The 13,612-nt window shown below is 37.2% G+C and overlaps 1 protein-coding gene across 1 annotated transcript in view; it reads left to right on the forward strand.

Moving 5' to 3' along the window:
• The window catches only part of LOC124542233 (monocarboxylate transporter 12-like), a 31,285-nt gene that overhangs the window by 14,479 nt on the left and 3,194 nt on the right, over positions 1 to 13,612 (forward strand). The window contains exons 3-15 of the mRNA XM_047120180.1: positions 632 to 754; positions 2,092 to 2,225; positions 2,753 to 2,946; positions 3,521 to 3,664; positions 5,123 to 5,189; positions 6,585 to 6,700; positions 8,118 to 8,243; positions 8,832 to 8,986; positions 9,535 to 9,613; positions 10,131 to 10,257; positions 11,215 to 11,370; positions 12,304 to 12,446; positions 13,346 to 13,451. Coding sequence (XP_046976136.1) covers positions 632 to 754; positions 2,092 to 2,225; positions 2,753 to 2,946; positions 3,521 to 3,664; positions 5,123 to 5,189; positions 6,585 to 6,700; positions 8,118 to 8,243; positions 8,832 to 8,986; positions 9,535 to 9,613; positions 10,131 to 10,257; positions 11,215 to 11,370; positions 12,304 to 12,446; positions 13,346 to 13,451 — 1,670 coding nt within the window. The remainder of the gene's footprint in view (positions 1 to 631; positions 755 to 2,091; positions 2,226 to 2,752; positions 2,947 to 3,520; positions 3,665 to 5,122; positions 5,190 to 6,584; positions 6,701 to 8,117; positions 8,244 to 8,831; positions 8,987 to 9,534; positions 9,614 to 10,130; positions 10,258 to 11,214; positions 11,371 to 12,303; positions 12,447 to 13,345; positions 13,452 to 13,612) is intronic.

Here is a 13,612-nt window from a genome sequence, read left to right on the forward strand (position 1 = left end):
ACGTGTCCAAACGCTTGACGTGTTATCCGAGGCATGGCAAATTAAACAATAGGAATTATCAGAACTAAAAACATTACCACTTCTTATTAAAACCTGTGATTTTGATCCAGGATCTTGGTAGATCACTGACGAATGCACCGTAGATATTCCAGTTTTGACGACCTCTGTAGTCGAGTAATGTGTATACACGTTTTCATGGGTACTCCACTCCGGGGTCTTGGGTTTGATTCTCAGCAAGTCGATGTAGAGAAAGTACATTAGCTTTCTATGTTGTCTTGGGTATGGGTGTTCGTACCGTCGTTACTTCTGATCTTCCAAAACACAAGCACTTTAGCTACTCACATTGGGAATGGGAATGCATGTCATTTTGTCCAATATTTATTTACTAGCTGTGCTCGCGATTTTGTACAAGTTTGAATTTGACAAAAAAAATATTATTGTAGCCTAAGTTACTCCTTATTTTATCAGTTATCTGCCAGTGACAGTCCCGTTAAAATCGGTCCCACCGTTCTAAAGATGTATTGAGTAAAAAGGGGCTATTTTAATATTACAAACAGACACTCCTATTCTATTACATGAATAGATATTTATATTTATAGTATATGTGTTATATTATATGTTTTTGTGTCAGGTTTTGTCCCCGGACAAGGCGGGGTCACTGCTGTCGATTCAATCGGCGCCGCCCGAGCAGAGCGAACGCGTCGAGCCCAGGGAGAGACCTGTCAGCTTGCTCTTAGAACTGCCTCTAGCTACTGTGAGTGACCAGCATCACCAATTACTTTATATATATTTATAGCAATCAGAAGGAAAAATAATTTAAAAAGAAACCATTGAAACAACCTATAGCTAATTTATTTAAAAATAATCTCAATTTTTAACAATAATCCAAATTATAATCAAATTTTGAGCAATCCCAAACAACCGTTCATTTCAGATATGACAAACACATAAATAAACACAAAACCACAATTATAAATAAACGATCTTACTGCTAAGTAGTGACAGTACCGACACTCTTATCGACCGACGACTGATGACAAAGTGACCTGCAGTCTATCGAGCGATCGTTTTTATACGAGTCGGAGGGTACGCCAACTACCCGCAATAAGTTCGGCTTATAACTTATTTTATAACTACATTATAGTTTGGCGGACGAGTATATGAGCCACCTGATGGTTAGTGGTCAGCAACACCCATAGACCAATGACGCTGTAAGAAATATTAACTATTCTTTACATCGTCAATGTGCCACCAACCTTGGGAACTAAGATGTTATGTCCCTTGTGCCTGTAGTTACACTGGCTCACTCACCCTTCAAACCGGAACACAACAATACTGAGTACTGCTATTTGGCGGAAGAATAACTGATGAGTGGGTGGTACCTACCTAGACGGGCTAGCACAAAGCCCTCCCACCAAGTAAACTGTAGAAATTAAGTATAAGAGTAACAAGTAAGTTTCCCACTGGGCTAAGGTCTTGTCCCTTAGTGGAGAAGGTAAGGAGCATATTCCAAAGCGCTGCTCCAATGCGGGTTGTAGATTCACATATGGCAGAATTTCGTTAATATAAGACAAATGCAGGTTTCCTGGTGGTTGGTGACAGATTTTTGTTGAAATTATCCACATGTTGGATCACGATGTTTTCCTTTACCGAGCTCGATAAATATAGCATATGAAAGTTCAGTGGGATCCAATGATATTCTAATAAACAGATATGTTATACCCATACTAAACAACAGAAAAAAGTGTGCCGCGCCGGGGACCGTTTATTTTAGTTTATTTTTACATTTCGTTAAAAGTAAAAAGGATAGCTTGATAAAAACAATAAGTAAAAGGGATAACTAGATGTTTTAATAACGCAAAACGTATTACTACGTAATTATGATGTATTATAACATATTACTACATAAAACGACTAACGGAAAACGTCCCAATTAGGACGTTTTCTATTCTTCACTTTTTGCGCGTTAATAACATATCTGTTTACTAAAACATCATTGGTGGGATCAGAGTAATGTACGCGATGTTGTCCTATATATATTTAATACCTACCAACAAACAGGTGATCAGGACATAATTATTATTTCAACAGCAAGTCGGTGCGTATTTATCAGCGATGTCACCAACGGACCAAGAGGAGGATTCCCTCTTGACTCTGTCCTCGGTGACCGCACGCCCTCTGCTGGCCGCTTCGAGGAAGCTCAGACCCCATAATGGTTCCACTGAGTAAGTATTCCTTTTGATTTCTATACCACCATAGGCACATATCTTAGCTCCAAAGGTTGATAGCGCTTTGGTGATGTAAGGAATGGTTAGTATTTCTTACAGGGTTTATGTTTATGGATAGTGGTGACCATAAGCTGACCCATATACTACATAAAAACTTATCTGAAATAAGCTCCAAGCCTCAAAAGCAAAAGAGTCCTCAGCAATATAAAATTTATGGTAACAACAATAACAACAACAGTCTATAGATTTCCCACTGCTGGGCTCAGACCTTCTCTCCTTTTGAGGAGAATTTTTGGAACATATTTCACCATGCTGTTTCAATGCGGGTTGGTGGAATGCACATGTGGCGGAATTTCGATGAAATTAGACAAATGCACGTTTCCTTACGATGTTTTCCTTCACCGAGCACGAGATGAATTATAAACACAAATTGAGCACATATATATAGTGGTGCTTGCTTGGGTTTGAACCCGAAATCATTGGTTACGATAATCACTGGATAATCTATCTAATTGTCTTTCCAGTATATCGTCCCCTCCAGATGGAGGGTACGGCTGGGTTGTCGTATTCGGCGCTTTCATGGTTCAGTTCTGGGTAGCGGGGCTGTTCAAGTCATATGGGGTACTTTACGTGGAAATCATGGAAACGTTTCCCGATTCCTCTGAAAGTGTCGCGTCATGGATTCCAGCTGCTTTGTCAACGCTTTGCCTCGCTTTGGGTGAGTTTGGAACATTTAGTAATAAGGGTACATGCATGTCGTACGTATTATATAGGCTTTTACAAATATAAAGGAAAAGAGAATCATAAACAAGTATCTTTGTACGGAAGATGAATTGGCTGAGAGCTAGTGGGAGTCAGGTTTAAATGGACGGTTAATTTGGCTAAATTAAAATAAATTTAGTTTTTGAATAATCTATACGTATAATAAAATTTTAATCTGTTCTAAATGCAAATGTATGTTTACACAACACATATATCAAAAAATTTGCTGTTTGTTCCGGCTAATCTCTGGAGCGGCTGCGCCGATTTTGACGTGACTTTCACAGACATAAAGCTAATGTAATAACGAATAACTTAAGCTATAGCAATAACTTTTATTGTTAGATTCAAACGCCCACAATGTCGCGGTAACAGCTAGTTAATAAAAAAATTTTTTGTTTCAAATTAATGGTTTTATTGTGATAAATAATTTGACTCTACTCATAAGGGACCATTCATTTCTTACATAAAATTATTTTCACTAGTTTTTGAACAAATGAATAGCCCCTAATGGTAAAACATTCCAATTTCAGCCCCACTTTCATCAGCGCTTTGTGAGAAGTATTCATGTAGATTGGTCGTCTTCATCGGGGGCTTGTTCTGTGCTACGGGGCTTGCCGTCTCATTCTTCAGCACAGGATTACTGCACTTACTACTGAGTTTCGGTGTTATGACAGGTAATATTAATAATCTATACTAATGTTATAAACGCAGAAATATATCTGTCTGTATGTTGAGAAGGTTTCCGTCGAGAAAAAAGTGCTCTAAAAATAATTACTACACAGTAAAAAACAAAGTCGCTTACCGCTGTCTGTCCCTATGTATGCTTAGATCTTTAATTCGCAACGGATTTTGATGCTTGTTTTAAACGATGACAGCGGCATAATTTTTTTTCTTTGTGTTACCCATGTTACGGGGCGTTTAAGTACATCGTATGAAAACAATCATAATACAAGTACGGGGCTTTTTAGACCCCGTAATGTTTAAGAAACTGTAACTCGATGTGAAGTGAATGAATTTTATTTCTTTCGATGAAGTAAGAAATGACCTAACGAAACTAACTGAAAGAAAGTGTTTCATTGAGTAACATAAATAGAATCATCTACAAAGACAATTGATCAATCATGTGTGTAAGCCTACAACAACGTGTACATGCATAAATTTCCCACAGCTGGGCTAAGACCTCCTCTCCTTTGAGTAGGTTAGGACACCACCTCGCTGTTCCAATGCGGTTTGGTAGATTTACATGTGGTATAATTTCATTGAAATTAGACACATGATTCCTCATGATGTTTTCCTCCACCGAGCACGAGATGAATTATTAACACAAATTAAGCACATGAAAATTGAGAGGTGCTTATAGTACGATACAACTCAGATTTAGCATCGGCAAAATTCGTAAAACCGATCACATCCGAATTGAGTGCGCCATCCCAAATTATCAATATTTATTTCTCATGTGAATATGATCTTTACACAAACGTAATAACTTGTAATATCATACATATTCGTCAATTCGATGCGTCGATTTACATGCACTCGCTGTCTCGGGTCGAACTGACGCGTGAATCTATAGCGACGAATAGCGTTGAATGGCGCGATAGGGAGCTATTTCTAGTGGTCGTGTAAATCGTCAGTAATCGGTTTTATTTTCATTTCATTGCATTATCCAATGCTACATCTAATTTGTGTCGTACTATACTTGTGTTTGAACTGTCAATCATCGGTTATGATGTGTTCTTAATAGGTATAAGGTCTTAAGGCTTACCTAATAAGTATATATGGAAACTAACCTAAGATCGGATGTCGTCATAACATCAGATGTTATCGATATGATGATGACGTGAAACCGTTTCTACAGCATTCAAAACACGATAACATTAAACTCGCGAAATATTTGCCCTATCTCTCTTTAACTTTACAGTAACCCATATGTCAGAAAGAGATGAAGCGAATGTTAAACCGATTTCGATATAACATTGCATCTCTTTCTCACATATCGTAAAATGTCAAGTTAAACAGAGACAGGATGTCTGAAATCGGTTGTCATAGTCAGATATCATCTATGCCTAGTTCTACCCAATGATACATCCTCGTTTTGTGTAATCCTAACCTATACCTTTAATCATTTCCAGGGATTGGAGGGGGCCTGTCCACTACCCCCGGTATCGTGATAGTTTCGCAGTATTTTGACAAACACAGGTAAGTTTATTGACAACAAAACGTATATATACATTATCTATTATATATATGTATATCACACTGATTCGTTGTGGCACAGGCTTTTACTTATCACAAAAACCAGGGAAGTCATTTTAATCTGTAAATTATTTGTTATGAATAAAGCATATTATTATTATTATTTACTTATTGGTAGGGCTTTGTGCAAGCCTGGGTTGCATCTGGGTAGGTACCACCCACTCATCAGACGTTCTACCGTTAAACAACAATCCGCAGTATTGTTGTGTTTCGGTTTGAAGGGTGAGTGAGCCAGTGTAACTACAGGCACAAGGGACATAACATCTTGCTTCCCAAGATTGGTGGCGCATTGATGATGTAAGGAATAGTTAATATTTCTTACAGCGTCACTATCTATGGGTGATGATGACCACTTACCATCGGGTGGCTAGTATACTCGTCCGCCAACCTGCTCCAAAAAATAAAAAAATATTATTTGCCTACACCAATATATAGGATTATGAGGTTGTAGGTTCAAAACCATTTCGGATCAAGATAATATAGGGGGTTTATCAGTCATTCATTAAAAGAGGCCGAATGTATATAATCCTCTGCCTCTGCCTCTTACAGCACCAAATTTTTCCGATCATGTCAGATTTGCCGTCCCATTGTCTCATGAGAGAGAGGTAATACAGCATACCTGTGCATTATCCTATCACAAGAATACACGAGGCACATACCCAGGGACCTTGTGCCCTGGGGCTCCAAAGAACAATTTCCCTTAAACATTTAAATAGGCTATTTGAAATGCGAAAAATAAATTGTGAATTAATGTAATCAGTGTATATTATGAGTTTGAAAATGGTAATTCACTAACGAAAGTTGAAAATAATACTTAATTTATTCAAAAATGCATAAATAAAAATGCATTTTTTCAAATGTTTGTCACATGACACAAAACGCTCCCGATTGGCCGGGCTCATGATGAAGTCACTTTCTTGTTAATGTTGCTTTTCTACTATATGTACCGCAGATTAAAATACAAGGAAGTGACGTCACCGACCCCTTTGTAGCGCTATATTGTCCAAGTAGCGTTTTTACGCGCCATTTATTGAATATGTTGATTTTAATATGATATTTTTCGGTAAATATGTAATAGAAATAAAAAGATCAAGTTTCTGGGTTCTTTAACTTCTACTTAATAATATAAAATGGATTTTAAAAACCAATCAAATAGCCTATTGAGTCAAATTCAATGTCAAATTTCTTACTCAATTTGGACGTGTTACATTTTCCCTGGTTTTCCCTTAAGATTTGATGCCGTTATCGAAATCAAACTCATGATCTTATCAGTATGAATTATTATTGTATTCTATCAGTGATCGCGTTCGATTTACAAGTATCATCTGTCTCTTTCAGAGCCCTGGCAAATGGTATATGTGTGAGCGGGACGGCAGCTGGGAGTTTTGTTTTTCCAATGCTGATTGAGAAACTCGTTGACACTTACGGACTTCATGGAACCGTTTTGCTCTTAGGTAAGTTGGTCATGTGTGAGCGAGAAAAGGGATAAACGAAGAGTTAGACAAAGACGGCTATATATAGTTTGTTTCAATTCTAACGTGAGGTTTTTGCTGTACGCGCATTCGCCTTTTTTGGAAAGAGCTTTATTCTGGCTCACAGTAAAGAGAACTGGCTGAAATCATCATGTAAGGATAAAGCGTTATAAACAACCATAAAGTCGCCTGTGAAGGGGACAGGCGACTTTCCTCTCTTTCTTTCTATATCTTTCAATTAAATACGATAATATGACTTTATTAAACTTACTTTTTAGTTACTGGTTTAACGCAAATGTGATTTCTAATAAGAAATATTTATTGTCATGCGATTATTCTTAAACATTTATTTATTTTTGTGTATCTGTTACTTAATACATACAAATTTCAATACATTTACTTGGTGGTATCAACCACTGCCATTGAGCGAAGCATGAAATCAATAAACGGGAAATCTATCGTGAAAGCAAAGTCGCACCTTTTTTTCTAGCTTTGGCTTTGTGCAAGCCCCTCTGGGTAGGTACCACCCACTCATCAGTTATTCTACCTCCAAACAACAGTACGCAGTATTGTTGTGTTCCGGTTTGAAGGGTGAGTGAGCCAGTGTAACTACAGGCACAAGGGACATAACATCTTAGTTCCCAAGGTTGGTTAATAAAGGAATAGTTATTATTTCTTACACCGGAAGTCCTATGTTCGGATAGGTTAATGTTGGAAATGCAAACACCGTAACGATGATAAAGGATTTTATTCTTTATGATAGGCGATAGGCTACAATATTCAACCAATCACAGCGGTTGAATACCTGCTACTAGTTACGTGCTGCTGTCAGTTTTACGACACTTCGTTGAAAGAATGCCCTGCGGTTGGCTGGCTATAAGAAATAAGAAACAAATTCCCACCGCAACGGAAATTTTATTCTTATTTATTATTCCTTATTTTTGAATTATGAATTAATTAACGGTGCTGCCATTGCTGGATTCCGCTATTCCTTATTAATTATTTCTTGTTCCTTATTCCTTATCTCTTATATCAAATGATTGTGTATATTCATTGTGTAATGGGCTTAAGTGAAGTATGATAAACAAAAAAGAATAATCTATATTGCCAATGAGCATTATCAAAGACTCAAAAGTATTGACAGTAAATAACAAAAGACGTATTGTAAGACATATCTTGTCTGACTTACGACATTGTTTATATAGACAGCTCTAATATGTCCCACGACACCTCTAGTTTGTTATTTTAATTATTAATTAAAGTAATTAAGTTAGCGTTTTTAATGTCTCATACAATGTCTTGTTCCACTGTGAGCCAAACCCCTTTTTCAGTATTAAAATCCACCAGAAATATATTTTTTATTATGAAAGTTTAATTATACTAATTGGTGTTAAATTAGGTGCCGGTATGCTGCACGTGTGTGTCTCGGCCACTCTGTACCGTCCACCACCCACGCCGCGCCCTGTCACACCCGTCACCACCACCACTACGGAGAATACCACGCTTCTTAACGATATACAGGAAGGTGAGTAACTGTACTAATATTATAAATGTGAAAGTAACTCTGTCCGTCAGTCGATTTACGAACAAACCATTGAATCGAATTAGATGAAATTTGGTGTAAAGCAAACTTGAATTCTACGAAAGGACATTACTTTTCTGCCTGACACATGACAACTAATACCATAAGTATAAAGTAAAGTAACAGGCTGTAAATTTCCTCACAGCTGGGCTAAGGCCTCCCCTTCCATTTAGGAGAGGGTTTGGAACATATTCCACCACGCTGTTCCAATGCGGGTTGGTAGAATGCACATGTAGCAGAATTTCGATGAAATTAGACACATGCAGGTTTCCTCACAATGTTTTCCTTCACCGCCGAGCACGAGATGAATTACAAACACAATTTAAGCACATATATATATAGTGGTGCTTGCCTGGGTTTGAACCCGTTATCATCGGTTAAGATGCACGCGTTCTAACCACTGGGCCATCTCAGCTCTTTCGCTAGGTTACTAACCTAACCTAACCTTTGCTAGGTTAGGTGTTGTCATATTAAATACATGGCAACATCTAAGTGTTAACTGTCAAGTGACCAAAACTTTATGTTTTTCAGGTAAAACTTTAGTCCAAAACAAAGACAATAAGCTACAGAATCTCTTCCAACCGGAGACGGAACTGACACTGACCTTGAACCAGAAGAACGCCTTGATGAGCGAAGATAAACGTACGAATCTCCTCAGCGAGATTATTCACCCGAGTCTCATAGAGGTTTGTTATTTTACACTATGATCCACTATGAGCCAAAGTAAATTGTCATTAAATTATATAAATCAAATTTGTTATGTGTAATATCTAAATTTTCTTAATACTGAAAGAGTCTGACAAAAAAGTAAGACAGCAACAAAATTAATTAATTGTTACGACTATTTGATCTATTACCCTTTTATGTTCTCATAAATAAAGATTCGTTTTGATGTCTGGCACCTTAATACAATAACCGGCTTACTTTAACTAACGGTAGTGTCTAAATAACGTCTGGTAGATAATTCTGACTTGACGTAAAATAGTTTGCTTTATTTGTAAGACATTGATATTAAACTACATTACATTATTCCTGAGTGATATAATATATTAATTATATAGCATTTTATTTATTAATAAATTTGCAATTGTGACCGAAATAATTGTGTTATTTAAGAGTGTATTAGCAATTTTGAATCAACTTTGAGAGGTTCACTATGAGACAGAATACACATTACACGATGATCCAAAGTTTTATTTTGGCTCATTTATATAAATTCTTTGTGTAATTTTAGCAAGTCGCGCGTCCACAGCTACAATCACAGATGTCGGATTCTGAAGACTCGGAAGGACTTGATGTATTGGGCGTTGTTGGTGAGTAACTTTACGTCTTTTACTAAATCTTACACCAACAACAACAGCCTGTAAATTTCCCACTGCTGGGTTTTAACTCCTCTCTCTCTTTGCGGAGAAGGTTTTGAACATATACCACCACGCTGTTCTAATGCGGATTTGATGAAATTTGGTGTGAAGCAAAGTTGTACCTTAAGTAAGGACATATAAGACGTTTTTTCGCCTGACATAAAAACAACATCCTTAAAAGCGAGCAAAACCACGGTTATCTACTAGTATTGTATATTATTATGTCATATGTGTTATCTCATTGTTAATATCCCTTATAGTAATAATAATTATAAAAATTAAATAATGACCTTCAATCAAAACAAATAAAAATATGCTTTATTCAAGCAGGCGTTTACAAGCACTTTTGAATCGTCATTTGACAATTAAGTGAAGCTACAACCGGTTCGGAAATTAGATTCTACCGAGAAGAACCGGCAAGACTCAGTATTACTTTCTGTTAGTTACGAGTACGAATCTTTGTCTTCAGGTTTGCCCCGTGAGGTCGCCAGGCTGCGTCTGCGACCGACCAGATCATCTTCCATCCTCCATTCCGTTGAAGACCTCTCAACAGACAGCACCTGTGTCTACAAAGCCAGAGGAAGGACGCTGAGCCGGTAAGATCAATACTTAACATATTCCCAGCTGCATCATTTTTTAATTCTTTTCATTCCTGGGTTACGGGGCATTTAAGACCACGTAACGTTTAAGAAGTTTTAACTTATATTTTAATTAAGATTTTATTATTTAATTTAAATTATATTAAATTAATTATATATATTTTTTAAAAAACTAAATTGCAATAAAACACAATTACTATTTAAAATTTAACTAGATTACACCATTATTAATTTAATTAAAATGTAATGAAATCATACTTAATTCTATTCGGGAAATAAAAGGCCTTCCATTTCTATAACATACTACATATAACTAAACAACAACAACAGCCTGTAAATTTCCCACTGCTGGGTCTTACATCTCCCTTTGAGGAGAAGTTTTGGAATATATTCCACCACGCGTTCCAATGAGGGTTGTGGCAGAATATATATGAATTAGACAAATGCAGGTTTCCTCACGATGTTTTCCTTCGCCGAGCACGAGGTAAATTATAAACACAAATTAAGCACATGAATATTCAGTGGTGCTTGTCTGGGTTTGAAGCAATCATCGGTTAAGATGCACGCGTTCTAACCATGCAGCCATTTCGGCTCTTTTTTAAATGAAGTGATTATAAAACAACTTAGCCTTCAAAAATCATATGATTTTACAAGCTGTGCCCACGACCTTGTACGCGTTTGAATTTAACTAAGAAAATATTATTGTAGCCTAAGTTACTCCCTATTATATCAGTTATCTGCCAGTGAATGTCCCGTCAAAATCGGTCCAGCCGTTCCAGAGATTAGCCGGAACAAACAGACAGACAGACATTAATGTTAAAAATGTTATGTTGGTATATGTACCGTGTATATACATATGCATTGAGTAAAAAAGGGCTGTTTTAATATTACAAACAGACACACCAATTTTATTATATGTATAGGTGAATACAAATCATTGCTTTGTAATTACAGATCGTTATATATCAAGCCTCCATTGCCGAGTAGGATCATTCAAAGCAAACTCTCCGAGCCTGTTAACGACGTGAAGAAGAATGAACAAGAAGAATTGAAAGAAGAGAACGTAGAAGAGAAAGAAGTAAAGAGAGGATGTGTTGAAAAAATATCCAGGTAACCTTTTGTTGTATTACGTTTCGTGACCGTTTGGAGTTACCAACGCCTTATTATTGTGCTCAAGTCACTCCTTATTACATCAGCTTTCTAACAGTGAAAGTCCCATCAAAATCCGTCCAGCCGTTCTAGAGATTAGCCAGAAGAAACACAAAGACAACATTTGGAAAATGTTTTTGGGTATATGTTACGTATGCATACGGATTAAGCGGGTGCAATCGGGGTGGCCCTAGGACTCCACAAGAGAGATTCTGATGTGTTGACAAAATGTAAAGGTTTTGATGTTATTTTCAGCTAATAATTTTGCAAAAAGTGCTTGTATTTTTTGATGCTACTTAATAAAATATGAATTATTTACATTAAGGCTTTAACTATGTACAAATATCAATTAAAAATACGTAGTTATTGTATAAATAGTATACGGATATAACGAGTATACGGATTACGGACGTAATGTGTATACATATAATAAGTAAGTTTTTTTAAATTTCTGTAAGATAATAACAAATTTGGGCTAAATTTGCCTCCCCTCTAAATCTGCCGCCCTAGGCTCCAGTCTACTTAGCCTATTAGTAAATCCACCACTGGCGATCTTCTACTTTTCTACTTACTAATGACAACGAAAAAATGTATAATTATATTGCAATAATATCAAGATTAAACTAGTTTTACAGCAATTCTTTGTTTAAATGAGTTCAGATTATTTTTTTATTAGTACGTTGGCAGACGAGCATATGGGCCACCTGATGGTAAGTGGTCACCATCACCCATAGACAGTGACGCTGTAAGAAATATTAACTATTCCTTACATCAGCAATGTGCCACCAACCTTGGGAACTAAGATGTTACGTCCCTTGTGCCTGTAGTTACACTGGTACATTTGAGTTGGACTCCAATGTCTAAGTAAAAGACACCCAATAATATTTCTTTCAGGTATCTCGACGTCTCTTTGCTGAAGTCTTGGCGTTTCGGTCTCCTGTGTGCCTCCGTCGCCCTCATGTCTTGCGGCTCACCATACGCCTTGTACTACTTACCAGCGTACACGGTGGCTGTTGGGCACAGCAAGGCGGCAGCTGGTGAGTCTTTTCTTTATAAAAGATCACCATTCAATCGTGCCAAATGTTGGCGCTGTAGGAGATTTTAAATGTTCTGGTGTTCTGGTAAAATATGCCATCAATTTTGCCAGATGATATGTCTCTTGTGTCTCTAATTGCACTTACTCAGACAATTCCAACTGGAATAGAGTAAGTGTGGCTGTTTGACGTTACATCTGATGTGTAAGAGGCCGTATATCATATCTATTCAAAAACAACAACATCCTGTAAATTTCCCACTGCTGGGCTAAGGTCTCCTTTTCCTTTGAGGAGAAGGTTCGAAACATATTCCACCAAGCTGTTCCAATGAGCGTTGGTTGAATTCACATGTGGCAGAATTTCTATGAAACAATAACAACAAGACAAATTAAGCACATGAACATTTAGTGGTGCTTGTCTGGGTTTGAATCCACAATGATTGGTTAAGATGCACGCGTTCTAACCACGGCGCCATCTCGTATAACCGCAGCTAAATCGACGTATCTGCCACTTTGATTATGTTAGATTAACGCCTGTTTGACGACGAAAGACGATACGATACGATTTCTTTCCCATATATGATGACTGCCTAAACCATAAAAACATCAGGAAGTCTCACTAACATAATACTTTGACGACCTCCGTGGTCGAGTATGTACACCGGTTTCCATGGGTACGCCACTCCGAGGTCCCGAGTGGATGTAGATTGTCATTAGTTGTCTGTGTCGTCTCGGGTCTGGTTTGTGCCGTCGTTACTTCTGATCTTCCACAACACAAGTGCTTTAGCTTAGCTTAGCATCGTGATCAGAGTAATGTATGTGATGTTGTCTCATATTTATTTACTTTAAGAGGTGGTATATAGGTCATATCGGTTTAATTAACATGTAAATCTTTATTTTTAGGTCATTTGGTAGCGATAAGTGCCATTTTGGACTTATGCGGCCGCCTCGGTCTGGGCTATCTGTGCGATTTGCATCTGTTCTGCAGAAGGAAGGCGTATATCTTAAGGTATTGTACCTATATTATTATTATTATAAATGTGAAAGTAACTCTGTCTCTCTGTCGCTTCACGACCAAACTCTGAACCGAATTTGATGAAATTTGGTATGAAGCAAACTGGAACTCCTAGAAAGGACCTAGGCTATTTTTTGCCTAACTCATTATAACTC

Source organism: Vanessa cardui, chromosome 30 (assembly GCF_905220365.1).
Source record: "Vanessa cardui chromosome 30, ilVanCard2.1, whole genome shotgun sequence".
NCBI lineage: Eukaryota > Metazoa > Arthropoda > Insecta > Lepidoptera > Nymphalidae > Vanessa > Vanessa cardui.